Source organism: Thamnophis sirtalis, unplaced genomic scaffold (genome assembly GCF_051295495.1).
Source record: "Thamnophis sirtalis isolate CommonGarterSnake01/CBP01778 unplaced genomic scaffold, rThaSir2_p1.2 scaffold_3, whole genome shotgun sequence".
In the NCBI taxonomy this organism is placed as follows: domain Eukaryota; kingdom Metazoa; phylum Chordata; class Lepidosauria; order Squamata; family Natricidae; genus Thamnophis; species Thamnophis sirtalis.
The window spans coordinates 174,982,571-175,003,662 of NW_028261383.1; the positions used below are offsets into that span (position 1 = coordinate 174,982,571).

Sequence of the window (21,092 nt, forward strand, 5' to 3'; positions counted from 1 at the left end):
GGAATTGTGAAAGTTGAACATAGCTACTTTGAGAAATAATAGAACCAGTGCCCCATTCGGTTATATATAGCAATAGCAGTTAGACTTATATACCGCTTCATAGGGCTTTCAGCCCTCTCTAAGCGGTTTACAGAGTCAGCATATTGGCTCCCAACAACAATCCGGGTCCTCATTTTACCCACCTCGGAAGGATGGAAGGCTGAGTCAACCTTGAGCCGGTGAGATTTGAACAGCCGAACTGCAGAACTGCAGTCAGCCGAAGTAGCCTGCAGTGCTGCATTTAACCACTGCGCCACCTCGGCTCTTATATAATACCTAACCTTTAAAAATGCACCGTGCGTCTGGGCTTCTACCTAAATATATTCCCTACTGAACATGTTTTCCAATTCTTCACTATATTAGGACTTCCCTGAAGTTAGTTCTGAGAATGTAAGATTAAAACAATTCTTAAGGCTAAGGAAAGAGAGCGAGTGCATATTTTAAACTGTTTTTTGTTCCTGAAAAAAATCAACTAGAGCAGTGTTTCTCAACCTTGGCCACTTGAAGATGTCTGGACTTCAACTCCCAGAATTCCCCAGCCAGCATTTGCTGGCTGGGGAATTCTGGGAGTTGAAGTCCGGACATCTTCAAGTTGCCAAGGTTGAGAAACACTGAACTAGAGGAACCAATTACTGTAAAATAAGAAAGAACAATATAAAAGGACACCCCAAAAAAAAGATGAGGTAGTATGGAAACAAAAATGTCATTAATGTAGACTTCTTCTTTTCATAGGGGAAAAGTCAACTTGCAATAGTTTTTTTTTGTTTCTTTTTCAAATACAACTTGCCAGTTCCCAAATGCTTTTTAATTGGGGCCGGAGATTTGTAATCATAGTAGGATCAGTTGCTAATTTGCATCATTGTCCAAAAATATGTACACGATACAGAAGACATTCCTTTTTATACATATAGCGGAACCAAAAGTATTTGCATTACATGGGCATTGACGGGTTTGAGGAAATCCTATGCATCTTTATCCAGAAGTTAAGTCTTACTCAGTTTGGTAGGCTTTCTTCCTAGTAAGTGTTCATTGGATTGCTTCCTCGGCTTTGCTCTTTTCACATTCAATAATCTGTGAAATAAAAATTTACATATAGGAAATGGCTGCTTTAATATCGATCTTGAATCTAGACGCATTGTAATCCCTTGAACTTCTAATGCTACATTTTCCACAAGTGAATATTCAGCACAATTCACTGTCTAAAATACACTGATAGACCAAAATCCATCAAAAGTAATAAAATTAGAATACTCTATTGTTCTGTCCGCCCCCTTCTCTGCTCGTTAACAGACGACAGGCAGACAAACGTAAAAGGAACTCACTTTATCAGTTCTCGGCTCAGACTGGCTGCGAGCCCAAAAATAAACATAAATAAAGTATCTGACGAGATAACAGAATACCAAACAAAACTCTTACAAAGCAATGCACTTCTCCAAGTGTCTTTCAAATAAACCACGACCGATGATCAATGAACGTTGAATGAACGTTGACTCCTGCAACCAGGGCGTGGCACCATCCGTCCTTTTATCACCAAAAGATGCCAGTAACGAGCCCCAGCTGCATTGTTAATCTTGCATCCCGAAAAGACTCACAGAAGACTTCTGCTGAGTCACAACACTCTATTATGAGCATTGATGGTTAAATAGTTGTTTATGTAAAGGACACTATAAGTTTACTATGCAGCAGAGAATGTTCTAGTGCATTAATTTCACACCCATATTATGTAATTCATACTGAAACATACAATAGTTGGCCCAAATCAAGCTTGCAGGAAAAAGAGAAAAGGTACAGCTCACCTAGGAAAATTATCCTCAACAATGACATGCAACAAAACTAGACAAAATATGGGCTATCCCTATACCTCAAATAAAGCTAAAAGAAGCCCAGTGACTTGCCATGTAAGGCTATTTTATCCTGGACATGCTAATAACGCTCTACATGGGGCAGCCCTTGAAGAGCATTCGGAGACTTCAGCTTGTCCAGAATGCAGCCATGCGAGCGATTGTGGGTGCGCCTCGGTACACCCACGTTACACCTATCCTCCGCGAGCTGCATTGGCTGCCTATTGGTCTCCGGATACGCTTCAAGGCGCTAGTCGTCACTTATAAAGCCCTACATGGTATTGGACCTGGGTACTTGAGAGACCGCCTTCTGCCAATCACCTCCCATAGACCCATTAGATGCCACAGATTAGGCCTCCTCCGAATTCCATCTACCGGCCAATGCCGGCTGTCGACCACCCGGAGGAGAGCCTTCTCTGTGGCTGCTCCGACCCTCTGGAACAATCTCCCCATGGAGATTCGGACCTTCGCCACCCTTCAGGCTTTCCGTATAGCCGTTAAGACCTGGCTGTCCCAGCAGGCCTGGGGCTGTTGAGTTCTACCCCTACTCGAATTGGTTGTGCCTGTTGTGATTTTAAATTGTTGTCTTGTTGTCTTGTTTTTTGTCTTTTTTGTATTTGTTCCCTTCCCCTTGGCTTTTGTTCAGCCGCCCTGAGTCCCTTCAGGAATAGGATGGCATACAAGTCAAATAAATCCAAATCGAAATCCAAATGCTGACATAAATAAAACCCAAAATGCTGAACACCAGTAACAGGAAGGAACCTGGGTGGCTGAGCGCCAGCACTTCCCCTATTAATTCGCTTCACAAGAGCCTTGTAGTAGCCTTTATGTCAAAAGGCCATGTCAGCACCTCTTCATTGAGTAATTAGGAAAGAAGACCACGAGACTCCATTGATAGAAATCAAGTGTACTTTTACTAATTATAAATGATCAGAAGCGTAGCAAAGCGAAGACTGATTATTTAGGCGCGAAAGCAAATGATATATAGAATAAACCATTCCCCACCCCTTGGCATCCCAGTTACAGTCCAATCATAATTCTCCCAAGTGTCAGGTGTGAGATAACTTCGAAAGGCATCACCGAGATGGAATGTCGGTGCCGTTTGGCCTTGGCGGGAACCTCCTCCGCATGCGCAGTCCGATAGGCAGCAGAACTCCAGAATCTTCCTCCAGCACAATTAGTAAACCCCTCCCAAATACCATGCCCCCCCTCCCCGTTTCAATGGCAGCCGAAGCAGCAGCAAAGCAGAGGCTGACATCCCATTCCGGTCTTTGAATTCTAAGCTGTATATTTGCTGTGTGTCTTGTAACCCAAAAAAGGATTCCTCAACGAAGTCTCTTATTATGAGCCTGAAACGGATGTACTTCAACAACACAACAACTCCTTTCTAGATTTTCTCGGTGAGTTACCGTTAAGTGAAATTACTTGTACTATGTACAAGTCATTGCACTTGTACATAGCTAAGCTCGTGGTTCTGAAGCAAAACAACATTTGTGTTATTGTTTTGGGATGTGATAAGATGTGCTTTGGAAGGCAACACTTCCCGAGGCACATCCTATCATTTCTTAAGACTCTGGTTTTTATGACAACTTTTGATAAATATCAATGCTGTAGCTACATTATTATTATATCTACTCCCTGGGCGGTGCTAAGTGGATGGCAACGATCAGATGCTGCCTTCCTTTCCTCTTGGGCCTCACGGTCACAACACACAGAAGTGCATAAAATCAAGTATCTTACATTTAGATTAGATTTAGATTTATTTTATTTGTATGCCGCCCTTTTCCGGGAGGGACTCAGGGCGGCGAACAACTTAAGGGGGGAAAGGGAACATAGAACACAATACAAGTGATTAAAATAGCCAAGAATCACACAGCCACACAGGTCGAGATGGGAGGGGAACTCGTCAACCCCAGGCCTGCCGGCACAGCCAGGTTTTGACGGCTTTCCGGAAGGCCTGGAGAGAGGTGAGGGTCCGAATCTCCACGGGGAGTTCGTTCCAGAGGGCCGGAGCTGCCACAGAGAAGGCCCTCCCCCGGGTAGTAGCCAGATGGCATTGGCTGGTGGACGGAACTCAGAGGAGGCCGACCCTGTGTGATCTAATGGGTCTTTGGGAGGTAATTGGCAGCAGGCGGTCTCTCAAGTACCCAGGTCCAATACCATGAAGGGCTTTATAAGTTATGACTAGCACTTTGAAGCGTATCCGGAGACCGATTGGTACATTACTCCTTAGTTTTTCAAAACCAGCTAGTCAGATTTTTGCTTGATAGGCACACTATCAAATACGCCACCCTATTAATGGCTTTCGATTGGAGTTTGCCAATCTGATTTCCATTCTGTCTTGAACCCCCTTTTATAAAGATTGTTGTTCGTTTGTGCAGCTGCCTAGAAAATGCTTGACAAACTGACTGCATTCATGTCTAGTTGGTAAATTATTTTTTTGGTTAACCATAGTTTACAAAGCACAGGGGGTGGTTTTTGTACTCTTATTATTTAACATGAACGCAGCTAAGAAGTTAGCTTTCTGCACTGGAGGAAAAGCTAATCCTGAGACATCCAAGATCAATGTCCTGTTTAAGATTCTCTCTAAATTTTACTGAATGGTTGAGTTAAATCAGTGGTGGGTTGCAGACGGTACGCCCTGGTACGGGCGTACCGGAGCCTGCCCGGAGCACTGGATACCGTTCCGGTATGGTGCTTCAACAGAGCCTGCCCACCCGAGCTCCTTACCGGTCTTTTAAGTCTTTGGGGCTTCCATGCACAAGCATGGCGCATATAGCACCTGCACGATGCTCTGCTGAGCAGCTGGAGCATCGCGGAGATGCTAAGATGCGTGTGCGCGCATGCTGCACGTGTCCATGTGGACGCCGCCGGGCCCGTTCAAACCATACCGGTTGGAACGGGATCTGGAACCCACCACTGAATTAAATTATTTTGTCTTGAGTATAAATGTGCAGTCAGTCCTTAACATACAACTGTAACTGAGCCCAGAATGACGGTTGTACATTGTGCCAGTCAAGTGAGTAATCATGACCAACTCAATTCTATGACTTTTTTTTTGCAGTGGTTGTTAAGTGAATCATGGCCATTAAGCAAATCTGAAATCATTAAGCAAATGCTACAGTCATTAGGTGAAACCTGTTGTCTACAATGGGCAATCTTTTTCGGGGTGCATTATAACTTCGAACAGTCACTGAGAGACCTGTCATAAGTTGAGGACTACCTGTAGTAAATCATACTAGAAATGTGCAACAATCCTTGAAGTTTTTGTTTAGCTTATAACTGTAATCCAACTCAGCCTTTACAACTTCAGAAATTTTAAGCCTACAACTGTTACCTGGTTGGAAACTCTGGAACTTGTTATCCGAACCATCTGGAATATTACAACTCAAGGATCTACAGGTGGCAGCATAATCTAATATACTGGCGTGGGTGGATAATGTGCATCAATGTAATAGTCACACAACATTTAGCAGGACTGAGAGACTGCTGGGAGTTGTTTTAAAACAGCCTGGTGATATCAGGTAGCTGGAAAACACTAGAGAAGGCCCAGGGCTACATATTAACTTTAGCAATCGTTAATCAATAAACACAGAAAAATTGACAAAACAACACAACTGAGCAAAGCAACCTTAATATGTGTGTGAAAAATTTCATGAAGGGTACACTTTGTTTAGAATAGAACTTATATATATATAAGTTCTATTCAAATTGAATAGAACTTACATACATATATATATATACTAGTCTCCCTTTATTTATTTATCAGCACAAATATAACATGTGTGTGTGTGTGTGTGTGTGTGTGTATGTATGTATGTATGTTTTATTTGTGCCGATAAATAAATAAAGGGAGACTAGTATAGATCTATTTCAAGCTATTTAGCTCTCATCAGCTAGCCATACCCTTACTAGGATTCAAACCTGGGTATGGCTAGCTGATGAGAGCTAAATAGCTTGAAATAGATCTATACTAGTCTCCCTTTATTTATTTATCGGCACAAATAAAAAACATTATATATATACTTTTTATCATACAGCTAATCCTCGACCTATGACCACAAATGAGCTGAACATTTCCATTGCTAAGAAAGACAGTTGTTACGTGAATTCCGCCCCATTTCTTGCCACAGACGTTAGGTGAATCTGGCTTCCCCATTGGCTTTACTTAACAGGTCACAATAGATAAATCACATGATCCTAAGTCATTGCAACCATTATATATACATCAGTGGTGGGTTCTGGATCCCGTTGCAACTGCGTACTTACCACCCACAACGCTCCAGCTGCGCAGCGGAGCATCACGCAGGCACCATACGCTCCGTGCGCGGAAGCCCCAATCAGCTCAAATACAAGTAAGGAGGGCGGGCGGGTGGGCCCTCTGGAGCACCGTGCTGGAATGGTACCTAGAGGCACTGGCCCCCTACTGGGACGTACCAGTCGTATCCCACCACTAATACATGCCAGTTGCCAAATTTTGATCATGAGGCCATGGGATGCTGCAGCAGTTGTGGAAAAAAAATCGTCACTTTTTCAGTGCTGTGATAACTCCAGACAGTGCTTTATTAGTCTTTCAAATGAAATGGAACTCTTTGTTTTACTACGCCCTATGCACACCCCAAAAAAGTATGTATTGGGTGTAGGCAACAGAGGGAAGCCAGTTTGCTCCTAACCACAGAGCACTTTTTTGGTATGATCCGGTTGGAAAGGAATAAGAATGAAGTGGGAGTGGCCAGAGAGATATTACTATGAAGGAGTGGCAGTGGTGGGTTTCAAAATTTTTTCGAACCTACTGTGGGTGTGGCCTTTGTGGGAGTGGCTTGCCGGCCATGTGACCTGATGGGAGTGGCTTGCCAGCCATGTGTTCTCTCTCTCTCTCTCTCTCCCTCTCCTTCCTTTTGTCTCTGTCCCTTTTTCCTTTTTTTCTTTCATCTCTCTCTCACTTTTTCTCTTTTTTATTTATTTATTTATTTATTTCTTCCTTTCTTTCTCTCTCTCTCTCTCTCTGTGTCTGTCTAGATAGATAGATAGATGATAGATAGATAGATAGATAGATAGATAGATAGATAGATAGATAGTTAGTAGATAGATGATAGGTAGGTAGGTAGGTAGGTGTGTGTGTGTGTGTGTGGTGGGTTTCAAAATTTTTTAGAGCCTCTTCTGTAGGTGTGGCCTGCTTTCCGGGTCCACTGGTGGAACCTCTTCTAACCAGTTCGGTAGATTTGACAAACCGGTTCTACCAAATAGGTGCAAACTGGTAGGAACCCACCTCTGAGTCGTGTTCATTGAAAGCCCCAGTCCTGTTCACCTCCTTGACATAGAGCAATCCAAACCAGGGGTGGGTTTCAACCGGTTCACGGCGGTCCCTGCGAACCGGTTGGTCGCCGAACCCGGAAGTAAGTAACTTCCGGGAACGGCGAAGGGCGTGCCCGCCCGCCCGCGGTCCTTACCCGGTTTTGACGAGTTCTGCGCTTCCACGCATGCGCACGATGCATACAGCGTCACGCAGACGCTAGTACGCATGCGTGCACCGCACGTGTGCATGAGGACGCCACCAGCCCCATTCCAACAGAACCGGTTGGAACGGGGCGAGAAACCCACCCCTGATCCAAACAATCAATCAATCAATGCCGCGTTCCTCTACTGTTGCTCGCATCTTCAATAGACATTCACATGCTTTATTTGCGGCACCAGTAACACCCCTGATTTCCTTGTATGTTGTTTAACGAGACTCATCAACACGTGTGGATGATTGTTATTAGTTGCAAAGGACTCTTTTTTCCAGCAAAAAAAAGGAGGAGGGGTGATTTTTTTTGTTTTGTTAATCAGGCAGAAACGGGTCTACACCTTCACCAAACATCCGGCTGGCGGGATGCAATTGTTGGCAAGGCTCCCCAGCCGGAGGGGTGCAGCAGCCACGAGGAATGCGGGGACTCCAAACCAGGCTTTCTGAGGTGAGTCAGTTAGGCATGTGGGCATCTGGGGGGGAAAATTGCCCGGGGCGTTAAGTGTTCGGCCTCTGCCCACGACTTCTCTTCCCCGGGAAGCGACCAGAAACGAGATCCCAGCTCCTGCTGCTTTAAAACACCTTTTACATCCGCTTCGCGATAAAAAAAGATAGATAGATGATAGATAGATAGATAGATAGATAGATAGATAGATAGATAGATAGATAGATAGATAGATAGATGATAGATAGATAGATAGATAGATAGAAGATATATAGATAGATAGAGATAGTAGATAGATGATAGATAGATAGATAGAGATAGATATTAGATAGATAGATAGATAGATAGATAGATAGATAGATGATAGATAGATAGATAGATAGATGATAGATAGATAGAGATAGTAGATAGATGATAGATAGATAGATAGAGATAGATATTAGATAGATAGATAGATAGATAGATAGATAGATGATAGATAGATAGATAGATAGATAGATAGATGATAGATAGATAGATAGAGATAGATAGTAGATAGATAGATAGATGATAGATAGATAGATAGATAGATAGATAGAGATAGATAGTAGATAGATAGATAGATAGATAGATAGATAGATAGATAGATAGATAGATAGATAGATAGATAGATGATACAGATAGATAGATAGATAGATAGATAGATAGATAGATAGATAGATAGATAGATAGATAGATAGATAGATAGATAGATAGATAGATAGATAGATAGATAGATAGATCCGCTCCCATTGCATGGGGAATGGGGGGGGCTTGTTTTTTTTGCTAAACAACGTCTCTTTCCTCGCCCCCCACCCCCCACCCCAGAATCCCGGTGATTTCTAAGTCATCGTGTTTGGCACCGGCTTGAACTACCTTCGTCGAGTTTTTTCCCTGGGAAGGATTCCTCGGGATCAACCCAAAACGCCCCAAGCCAGCGTGCCTTTCGGGGGGGGCTTCTCCGCAGCTCTTTGCAAGGAAGAGGTTTGCAAAGCCGCCGCCGAGCCTCCGGGACTTTGGAAGCGGCCGCTGAGTCGGTGCTGCTCGAGGGACACGCGCTGGGTTTCCACCTTGGAGGAGTCAACGGGGGAGACTCGGGCGCTGCCGAGCGCCGTCCAGCGAGCAGCAGCGACGCCGGCATCTCAACGGATGGCGCTCTCGGACCTTCTGCATCCCGACGGGGCGGGTTGAAGAAGGACGCGGGCTGGGCGGTCTTGCGCGCCTCCATGAACTAGGAAGGCGAAAAAGAGACCCGGAGACGGAGACGAGCCGTTCCTGGCGCAAAACAAGGCGAAACCCGCCCGGGCTGCGCCTTTAAGGCTGGTCGGGGGCGGAGCAGGGAGTGTCCCGAGCGGGCTGCGCGCTGAGGTTGGGCGGCCGGAGGAGTTCGGCTCGGTTGGGGCAACGGCGGCAGCGGCGGCGGCGGCGAGTTGGGCTTCGGGCGGGCCTTGCGAGAGGAAGCGAGGGCTGACGACGGGAGCGCAGCCAGCATGGACTGGGGCACGGAGCTCTGGGTAAGCCAGCGCGCAACACCCCTCTCGCCCGGGCGCTCCTCCTTGGAAGTTGCCCCGCTCGCGATTTCCTGGTTTATCCCTCCCGCTTTTTGCTTCTTTCTGGGTCTCCATTTCCTCTTCGCGCCCCCCCACCCCCCCACCCAGGGCTGGGCTGGTTTGTCTCCTAGACCCCCTCCGTAAAGATTGAACCTCCTTCTCCTTTCCGCCAAGGAAAGTTTGAGTTCTCTTGCCCCCCCCTCCACCCCCGCCCTGCCCCGCAGCGAAGCCCCTTCCCACCGTTAGCGCCTGCTTCCATCCACCGTCTCTCCTTAAAGAGACGCTCATCCCGGGACGCCCCCCGGGGCGCTAATCCTGGTTCCGGAAGGGCCCTTGTCTGTTTTGGCTCCTCTTAGTCTGTTTGCTCCTTTCTCGGCCTCGTAGAAAAGGAAAGCGTGGTTTTGGAATGGGAATCGTGGGCGAGTCGTTCGTCTTCGTGAGTAAATGGATTTAAAATCTCCTGCTTCGTTCAGTGTTGTAGAATTACAGGGCAGGTTTAGGTAGGTAGGTAGGTAGGTAGGTAGGTAGGTAGGTAGGTAGTAGATAGGTAGGTAGGTAGATGGTAGATAGATAGATGATAGGTAGGTAGGTAGGTAGGTAGGTAGGTAGGTAGGTAGATCTATAGATAGAGAGATAGATAGATAGAGAGAGAGAGAGAGAGAGAGAGAGAGAGAGAGAGAGAGAGAGAGATAGATGATAGATGGATGATAGGTAGGTAGGTAGGTAGGTAGGTAGGTAGGTAGGTAGATCTATAGATAGAGAGATAGATAGATAGAGAGAGAGAGAGAGAGAGAGAGAGAGAGAGAGAGAGAGAGAGAGAGATAGATGATAGATGGATGATAGGTAGGTAGGTAGGTAGGTAGGTAGGTAGGTAGGTAGGTAGGTAGGTAGGTACGTAGGTAGATGGTAGATAGATAGATAGATGATAGATAGATAGATAGATAGATAGATAGATGATAGATAGATAGATAGATGATAGATAGATAGATAGATAGATAGATAGATAGATAGATAGATAGATAGATAGATAGATAGATAGATAGATAGGTAGGTACATACTGTGTCTTTTGGTCCAGGTAAGCAAGACCACCTGGAAAAGGAGGAAGTACTTTCATACTCTTTGATTTTGGAAATGCAAAGCTGTTGTGTTTGTGCCACCAAAGCAAGTAACCCAGTTCTCAGTCTGGTCTGGAAAAAAGTTGCCTTATATATTGCCCCTGCAGGGGACTGGATCACTTGATGGACCTCTGTTGGATATGCCAGCTTCTGCAACATCACATGGGGGGAAGGCAGGATAAAAGCTGCCTCTTAGAGATCTTTCTGTTAGTCTGACATGCATCTGGGGTAGATATGGGGTAGCATGATTGTTTAATACTTTGCATAGAACCTGCGCTCCTCATACTCAAAACCACTCACCATAAAGAATACCAATAGTGTGTGCTTTCTGAGCAAAGTGAGGATTTGACATTAAAAGAGTGAAGGACAAGAGTAGCTAACTTCTTAAAATTGTTTTTATTTGTTTAGACTGGCCCAGATTTCTCCAAGGTGGAGATCTGTCCCCATAAATACATTCTTGCTCCATAATAGTCTACTGCTGGTGATCCTGAACTTCTTTACAATAATTCCAATAAATGTTGGAGAAGTCTGTGAAAAGTAAAGGCTGTAGACATAGCTTGCCCATTTCTAATTTAAAATGTATTTGGGTTAATGTAGGTCTAACAACCTGGGCTTTCGAGACCAGCTGTCAATTGGGTTTGGTCAGGAAAGCCTGCCTCGTTGATTCTTAGGCTAAAGAAAACCCAGGTACAAAAACTTCCATCCAGCCTGAGGAAGGAGAGTTTTTAACAGTGTATTAAACAAAAAAAGGATATTTACGCCTCAGATAAACATGAACTGAAGAAAAGAATTTGGGGATGTTGACTTGTAGAAAGTTGACTTTCACAGTCAATTCAAAATAGCCAACACATCCACTCCACAAATGACATAGAATTTGAAGAATGCATTTGGTATCATGCAGAAGATAAATATTACTCTTCTGCTTAGAAAGATGATTTAGGGAAGCAATTGAAAAAGAAGGAAGATTCTTTCATGTGTATGTTTAACAGACAGAAGAGAGACAATGGTTGAAATTGAAAAGGCACAGCACACTTTGGACGCATTTCTGGTCTACATGATATTGGCATTTCTCATTATATAAGCCCACCAACGGTGTTGAGCCTTGTCTTTTAAGATTCCTACCATAAATGGGAATTGTGCCAACTGTAATCCAACGTGGTTGGTGGCTACCAGTTGAAGATAGCTGATAGATAATGGGCATTACTGCTTCTTCTTCTTCTTAGAAACTTAGGGGAAACTTCTTTTTCATTCATTGTTTCTGGGGGTTGATATCATTAGAACAGGCCTTTCTCCTCAACATCAGCTTTAGTTTTTCTGTTACTAAAAGATCCTAAAGATGCCTTTTGTAAGTTGCTGGGTCTAATCAGAGATTAACTCTAGCCTCATTGCTAGAATAGCACAAGCTATTCCTGGCACATTGGAATGGCACAGAGAAAGTTTGCCCTCTGCAAGAGAAACAGCAAGAAAATTTCATACTCAAAACCAGTGTTTCTCAACCACTGTGCCGCGGCACACTAGTGTGCCGTGACATAGTGTAAGGTGTGCCGTGGGAAAAACACCCGCCTATAGTCAATATAGGCACAGAGTTACATTTTTTTAACATTTTCTACTGGTGGTGTGCCTCGTGATTTTTTTCATGAAAAAAGTGTGCCTTTGCACAAAAAAGGTTGAAAAACACTGCTCAAAACAACATGACACTATGAATGACTCTCTCTCTCTCTCTCTCTATCTATCTATCTATCTATCTCTATCTATCTCTATCTATCTATATCTATCTATATCTATCTATATCTATCTATATCTATCTATCTCTCTCTCTCTATCTATCTATTTCTATCTATCTATCTCTATCTATCTATCTATATCTATCTCTATCTATCTATCTCTATCTATCTCTGTCTCTATCTATCTATCTATATCTATCTATATCTATCTATCTATCTATCTATCTATCTATCTATCTATCTATCTATCTATCTATATCTATCTACCTATCTATCTCTATCTATCTATCTATCTATCTATCTATCTCTATCTATCTCTTTCTATCTATCTCTATCTATCTATCTATCTATCTATATCTATCTATCTCTCTCTCTATCTATCTCTATCTATCTCTGTCTCTATCTATCTATCTATCTATCTATCTATCTATCTATATCTATCTATATCTATATCTATCTATATCTATCTATATCTATCTATATCTATCTATCTATCTATCTCTATCTATCTATCTATATCTATCTACCTATCTATCTCTATCTATCTATATCTAGCTATCTATATCTAGCTATCTCTATCTATCTATCTATCTATCTATCTATCTACCATCTACCTACCTACCTACCTACCTATCATCTATCTACTATCTATCTCTATCTATCTATCTATCTATCTATCTCTATCTATCTATCTATCTATCTATCTATATCTATCTATCTCTATCTATCTATCTATCTATCTATCTATCTATATCTATCTATCTCTATCTATCTATCTATCTCTATCTATCTCTATCTATCTATCTATCTCTATCTATCTCTATCTATATCTATCTCTATCTATCTATCTATCTCTATCTATCTCTATCTATATCTATCTCTATCTATCTATCTATCTCTATCTATCTCTATCTATATCTATCTCTATCTATCTATCTATCTCTATCTATCTCTATCTATCTATCTATCTCTATCTATCTCTATCTATCTATCTATATCTATCTATCACAGAGAGAGAGAGAGAGAGAGTGAGAGAGAGTTTCATACATATACATATTTAAATTGTTTTAACCTGCATTTGTTTTTGTTTTTTTGAAATATAAATTTTTATTTTATACACATAAACACATCAACAGAAAAAGACACACGACTTAAAACAACATAGGAACAATAAGTTCCATCATATATCATACCGCAGTTCCGAATCGGTTTCTTTGCAGTTAGTGTTTTCCCTTCTATACATTCCTATCTTGCATTCATGGTCCCCTTATTCGTTATCCATTTTTATGTGCAATTCTATATTTATTTATACTTAGCTACTTATAACCAAATATTATTTGCCTATATTGTATTTGTATTTTTTTGTATTTTATTGGTCTTGTATGCCGCCCACTCCCGAAGGACTCCGGGCGGCTTACAATAACAGGGGAAGGGGATAAATAGACAAATAGACAAAACAACAATTTAAAATACACAACATTCATAGTTACCGTGGGGCTGGCTATTTCAACCGCCTCCCCCCCATATTGTGCTTTATATTCTTACTGTCATTTATTCTCTTACATACAATTCTAGGTATACATTCACATAGTTATTCTTTTTCTTTGCCATTCTTATACTATTGTTATTCCGTTTAAAAGGTTATAAGGTATAGTTTGGATTGCTTTGTTTACCATCCCTAGCACCTGCTGTATCGCCACCTTGTTTTCTCTTTCTTGTCTTTTCTTTTAACCTGCATTTGTAAAATACAACAAGAACTTCCTGTATTTGCTAATTCTTTCCTGCGGTCCAGTATATTCTATAGTTGTTTGGTTTGCTTGATAACTTTTCTGTTGTGCCCCAACCAGGCTCCAACAGTGAAAGGGAGAGTTGATTGCTGGGTGTAGGGAAGCAGTAGGGATGCATCAGCAGGGAGAATCAGCAAACCTGAGGAAATTTGTCCTGTGCATCAACATTAACTTAATCATGCCTGTGAATCTTGCAGTTCTGCCCTCTGCACATGGTGCATTGGAATTTCCCTTTGGAGAAGGATGGCAGATTTGTTTAACCTATTGTTCAAGCTGTTCCTCTTGATATCTGTGTGTGTGTGTGTGGCCTGATGAATTTTCTAATGACTTTTAGGGGAGATTTATAAGCTTCTGGCTTGAATCTCCTGATGCTGAGCCTTAAAAGAGGCTGGGTTTATATTGGTGAAGTGATCGGAAGTGACATCTAGGTGTTTATGACCTGGCTAGTGCTGTTTGCATGAGCGTTGTCTTCAGCATTGTCTCGCACCATTGATCTTCTTCCAGCATAATGATTGCAGTTCAAACCTCCTTTGATTCTCCAAAAATCACCAATACATTATTGTAGTTTGGGGGGGGGGGGCAAAAGGTTGCCAAAAGTTGCCTTAACAATTCATTGAATTATATGTATGAAGGAAAGGAAGGAAAGACAATCCATTAACTTGTCTGTGGAGATTAATTATCCAGGTGCTTTTTCCAAAAGATTCTTAGTGCTGTTGTTGTCTTTTTAAAAAAAAAACACGTTTCACTTCTCATCCGAAATGTCCCAATTTCAGTATCAGACACGTTGGTTTTTGAGCGTTTCTCATAGTCACCCAAGTGAAGTGTTATATCTGCAGTGAAATAATTAAATCTGAAGTTTCGAAGAGCCTTCTAACAGTTTTGGCAACATATATCGTTATGCTGTCTTTTTGCCTTTTTCTGTATTGAGTAATATTTATTCATGTGATGGGTATAGAAATAAATGGAAACTTTTCTTTTTATATAGTGACTTTGGCACTAGAATGTAGAATAACAGGGTTGGAAGACTTTGGAGGTCTTCTGGTCCAATCCCCTGCTCAAGCATTCTGCACAAATGGTTTTCCAAACTTTTTTTATTGAAAATTTTGAAAAAAAAACTTTTACTTCAGTAAACATAGAATTGGGCTGTCTTTCATCAAGGGACGCAGGGGGCATATTTCCTTCTTAACAAAATCAAATTTATATCAAAATCCACTCCACTATTTTTCAAACTAGTAAAGCTGACAACTGATATTTCTGGCTGGAGGCAATAACAAGGGTTAAAATTAGATTGGAAACCTGAAGTTTTTCTATTAGGAATTATGTCGGTGAAATACAAAAAAAGAAATACAATATCTAATACTACATATACTTAACAGCAGCAAGGATCGCTTTTGCCCAGAAGTGGAAAAACAATCTAACCCAAATGAAGATGAAATAATAAGAAAAATTATGGACTGTGCCGAAATGGATAAATTAACGAAAGAAATACAGAGAAAGGAAGAATCAGAATTCTACCAGATATGGGATAATTGGTATAGATAAAAAGCAATAAAAGAATAGAACAACACTCAAAAATAATAGTTATGAGTAAAACAAGGGGGTCATGATTGGTGAAAATCAAATCAGGACGAAAGCTGGCATATAGACTGTAGAATGCTAGAGAAAAAAAAGGGAAATGATGTGAAACAAAAATGGGCTTGTGGAAATACATCCCCAAGAAAACATAAAACTGGGATTTGAAAGAGACACCTATAACAATAGAAAAAGAAAGGAAGGGAAGAAGGAAGGAAAGGAGGGAGGAAGGAAGTAGAGAATGGAGGGACGAAGGAAAGGAAAGGAATGGAGGGTGGAAGAGAGAGAAAGAGAAGGCGAGATAGTAGGAGAGGAAGAAGAAGTGTGGAGGAGAGGTAAGGGAAGAAGAAAGAGGTAAGGAGAGGTGGGAGGAAGGGAGAGAAAAAGAAGAAGAGGAGGGAGGAAGAGAGAGAAAGAGTAAAAGCACCTAACTTCCTGGTAATGTTCCCTTTTTGTGCCCAGTGACATGGATGCAGATTGTGGGGGGGTTTTTTGGGGGGGGGTCCCCCCCCCACAAGCTTTCTTTCTGAATTAAAAGGTACAGATTAATGGGTTATTATGATTTAGCATTTTCCCAGGAAGGTAGTGGACTGAAATCAGATTTTTTTAAAAAAAACAAATATATTGGATGCGAAGCCTTATATATAAAAAGATTGAATTATTGCTTCAGCTTCATTACTGTTGTAATCGTGAATGACAAATAGCAATAGCAATAGCAATAGCAGTAGACTTATATACCGCTTCATAGGCCTTTCAGCCCTCTCTAAGCGGTTTACAGAGTCAGCATATTGCCCCCAACAATCTGGGTCCTCATTTTACCCACCTCGGAAGGATGGAAGGCTGAGTCAACCCTGAGCCGGTGGGATTTGAACCGCTGACCTGCTGATCTAGCAGTAGCCTGCAGTGCTGCATTTAACCACTGCGCCACCTTGGCTCTATGCCCGCTAGAGAGCTTCTGCTTGCCATAATCATATTTCTTTATCAATACTCCATCTCCATTACACTCTTGTGTTTCTCCTTTCATTGATTTTGGGTGTGTTATGTTCAGGACTGGGAGGAAATTTTTTTTTTTATCTTTCAATTAGTTTGGAGGATACGGTTACAAACAGCTGTTCCTTAGCAGGTTTCTATGGCTAATAGCTTCTGCAGTAACCCAAAAAGGCACTGAAGGGGGATGTATGTTATACCCATTAAGTGTTACATTTACTTCCATAAATATTCAGGTTCTTTTGCTTTATTGGGAGGCCTGTTAATGTGCTTTTGGAATTTTAAAAAAAACAAACCTCTTTAATCAAGAGTAGCAATCTTTTTCATCAGACTATGCGTAAAAATCAGCATCCAGAAGAATTTCCACAGTGGGCACAAATCATGAGATTTGCAATTGAAAGTGCAAGAGCCTATTCAAAGATTTGGCTCAAATTATTTGTTTACATTTTCACTTGTCTTTTGGGTATTGTCGTCATGATAACTATAGTTAACAATTTGCAATTAAAGGGCACAATAGCAATAGCAGTTAGACTTATATAGCGCTTCATAGGGCTTTTAGCCCTCTCTAAGTGGTTTACAGAGTCAGCATATTGCCCCCAACAATCCGGGTCCTCATTTTACCCACCTCGGAAGGATGGAAGGCTGAGTCAACCTTGAGCCGGTGAGATTTGAACCGCCGAACTGCAGAGAGCAGTCAGCTGAAGTGGCCTGCAGTACTGCACTCTAACCACTGCGCCACCTCTGCTCAGTAAGAAAGAACGTTGTTCCTTACCTGAACGTTTCTTTTCGGTAGACAAGAGGGAGGGGCCACTCCTGGGATATTCTCACAGCCTGATTGGTCCAAAGACTGAGGGAAATCTCTTTTAACCTCCTCCTTTCCCTGTGGCTCCCACTTCCTCGAAGTCGCATTTGGCAGAACATGCTGCCAAAAAAACAGACACCAGCAACGGAACCCCCCCGCCCCTCACCCCGACTGACTATCACCTGCGTCTGACTGGGGCAGGGTGTCGCCCCTCCCTCTCATCTACCGAAAAGAAACGTTCAGGTAAGGACCAACGTTCTTTTTCCGGTAGACTTGAGGAAGGGGCGACCCCCTGGGACGTACCCAAACTCAGTCCCTGGGAGGGAAACTAGGATTCGGGGGAAAGGGTGGTCGCTACCTGTTGTAGAACCCTACGCCCAAAAGACGCCTCGGCCGATGCAAAGGCATCAGCCGGTAGTGGCGGATGAACGGTGTCGGGAATGACCAAGTGGCCGCCCGACAAATGTTTTCGAAAGGAGCCCTCGTGGCCCATGCTGCTGTATTAGCGGCACTCAGTGAGGAGTGGATCGTGATCCCCGAAGGGGGGACCCGGCCCGAGGACTCGTAGGCTGTAGAGATGGGGCTGCAGTGTTCGGAGACTACAGTTAGTCCAGAACGCAGCCGCGCGAGTGATTATGGGTGTACCTAGATACACCCATATTACACCTATCCTTCGCGAGCTGCACTGGCTTCCGATCAGTCTCCACACACAATTCAAGGTGCTGGTCATCACCTTTAAAGCCCTACATGGCTTAGGACCTGGATATCTGGGAGACCGCCTCCTGCCACATACCTCCCAACGGCCGATAAGAACTCACAGACTGGGCCTTCTCCAGGTGCCGTCGACCGGACAATGCCGGCTGGCGGCTCCTCGGAGTAGGACCTTCTCTGTAGCTGTTCCGACCCTGTGGAGCGACCTACCCGTAGAGATCCGGACACCACCCCCCCCACTCTCTCAGCCTTCCGAAAAGCCACTAAAACCTGGCTATTCCGGCAGGCCTGGGGCTGTTGACTTCAAGAATGAGGTCCAGCCCCACTCAGATTGAGCGTATGGTGTCTTGTTTTTAAATTGTTTCTTTTTAAATTGTTCCTTATTTTTAACTCTTCCTATTAACTTCATCTGTAAGCCGCCCGGAACCCTACGGGATTGGGCGGCATATAAATCTATTAAAAGTTAAAAGTTAAAGCTTGCCTCCCTGATTACAAATATAAAACAGTGACGGCTGAATAAGTGATTGATTGGGACTGCTCTCCTAGGGGTGGGAAGCCTTGGTCTGATCTTCCTTCTTCATTTCTCTCTCTCTCCTCTCTCTCTCTTCTCAGTTTTCTCTGCTCCCCAATCAAAGCCAGCTTAGTCTCTTCTTGGAATGAAATTAGTTGCTATGGAAATTACCTTGCACTTCATGCATTCCTGGAAGGGGGTGGGGTGGGGGGGGGCAGAGGAAGAAGGGCTGGTGTGTGTTTTGACTGTGAAGTGGAGGGAATTAGATTATCCTGGCTGTGTGTAGAGGGAGGAAGGATGCCAAGGATTGGGTAATTCAGAATAGAGTAAAGGGGGGGGGGTGAAGTCTACAGCATTGTCAAGGAAACCAAAAGCTTAGTTGATTTTTTTGTGAATTCCACCCATTTCCTTCTTGCTTTCCTGAACTTCTGGGAATCTGACCTTGCCAGTCAGGTTAGATGAATCAAAAGTATTGCTTGCTTCCCCCCCCCCTCCCCTCCCCCTCCAAGCAGCTCTACTCCATTAGGAAATCTGAACATTGGAATTGCATCATGGTGATTGCATTAACAAAAGTGGAAAGATGCTTCTCCAGTTACATCCACAAGACGCTCCCGGAACATTCTGCTTTAGCCAAGACGTAATAGGAAGGGCTCTGGAAGGGGCTTTTTGGTTACTGTAGGAGTGGGAAGCCCACCATGGTTTAAGAGGCTGTCTTGTTTGGGGGGGAGTCTGATTGCAGAAACATTGGTCCTTAGGGAATCTGATGTGAAACAAACCCTGTTAAGATTTTCTGAGTAGCTTATTGGTTTGCCCATCTTGATATTGTCCTATACTGCCATATAGGACAATATCTCTTCATTTCAAAAAGGCCCCAACAGGCTGCTTAAAGAGATTTGGGATTCTTCCCCTCTTGTAATGCTTGCTTTAGTTAAGTTGTGGAAAGATACTGATGGTTCTACCTTCAGCAAGAGAGTAAAAAAATATTCCCAATCAAGGGAGCATCCACAGTGTAGATCAGGGGTAGTCAACCTGGTCCCTACCGCCCACTAGTGGGCGTTCCAGCTTTCATGGTGGGCGGTAGGGGTTTGCTGTAACTCTGCTTTGTAAATTTTATAAAGTTACTTCCCTACTTTATAAATCACCATGACTGTGGAACCGGTGGGCGGTTAGAACATTTTACTACTAACAGAGTTACAAAAGTGGGCAGTAGGTATAAAAAGGTTGACTAGCCTTGATGTGGATGCAAGAAATTCATTTCCCAGATAGTTGCTACATTCCTTGATTTACCCATAAAAAGGAGTGGATTTATTTTTTCCATCCCAGTCTAGGAGAAACCATGATTCCCCTGATTCAAGTCACTGGAGAGGCAGCACTTAGACTTATATAACAGCTCCATAGTGCTTAGAGATGATGCGAGGGAGATCCATTTGTTAACTGGAGCCAAGGTGGCGCAGTGGTTAGGGTGCAGTACTGCAGGCCACTTCAGCTGACTGCTATCTGCAGCGGTTCTAATCTCATCGGCTCAAGGTTGACTCAGCCTTCCATCCTTCCGAGGTGGGTGAAATGAGGACCCAGACTGTGGGGGCAATAAGCTGACTCTGTAAACCGCTTAGAGAGGGCTGAAAGCCCTATGAAGCGGTATATAAGTCTAACTGCTATTGCTATTGTATGAGTTTGTGCCATTGGTGGGTTCCTACTGGTTCGGACCGGTTTGGCCGAACAGGTAGTGCTTTTGGCGATCTGGGTTGCTGGAACCGGCAGCAACCCAGGCCTGCCACGCCCCCCCCCCCCGAACCAGTTCTCCATCTTGTTTTTTGGTTCTACACAATTTTAATTGCGCTGTGCATGCACGCTTGCAAAGCACGCGCACGAGCGAACCAGCAGTAGTGCCTGCCAGAACCCACTCCTGGGTTGTGCCCAGCGTTTATGGTCCAGAATATGCTATGTTTTCTTCCAGTGCAGAATCAAGGAAACCTCACACATGCACTGATGTTGTGAGTAGCTGCTGTTGCAATTAAGAGTGCTAGCAAGAAGCCTAGAGGAACTGGTGAGAACCAGAACAAGGTCCATTATATGTAGAATATCAAGCGTATTGGAGCAGTGTTCCCTGGCCTTTTCCTTTACTCTCCACGGACATTCAGTAGTTCCTTTCTGGTTCAGTATGAAACATTTAACTCTTGGAGTCCAGAGGTTTAACTTTCTCAGTTATTTTTTTTGTTCTAATTTTTATTACGTAGCCAATCGGGAATATTCAATTCTTTTTCCTGTTTTGATAAGTCAGCATCATGGCTTCATGATGAACATGAATTCCCCACTACCAAGAAGAGTGATCTGATCACATTGTAAGCGGGCTCGAAGGAAGTCTAAATCAAGATTATCACGGGAAAAATAAGCTTAGGAGAGGGATTAAAAGAAGAGAGCAGGGCTGTCTCTTTTAGGTGATCTCATCTGAAAAATATGAAATACTTTATTAATTTGCCTGC

At 43.1% G+C, this 21,092-nt stretch overlaps 1 protein-coding gene across 1 annotated transcript in view; it reads left to right on the forward strand.

Annotated features, from left to right (window-relative positions):
- Positions 1-9,115: 9,115 nt before the first annotated feature.
- Positions 9,116-21,092, forward strand: part of TRIP10 (thyroid hormone receptor interactor 10) — a 99,116-nt gene continuing 87,139 nt past the window's right edge. The window contains exon 1 of the mRNA XM_087711042.1: positions 9,116-9,363. Within this exon, the coding sequence (XP_087567168.1) occupies positions 9,340-9,363 (24 nt within the window). The 5' untranslated portion in view covers positions 9,116-9,339. The remainder of the gene's footprint in view (positions 9,364-21,092) is intronic.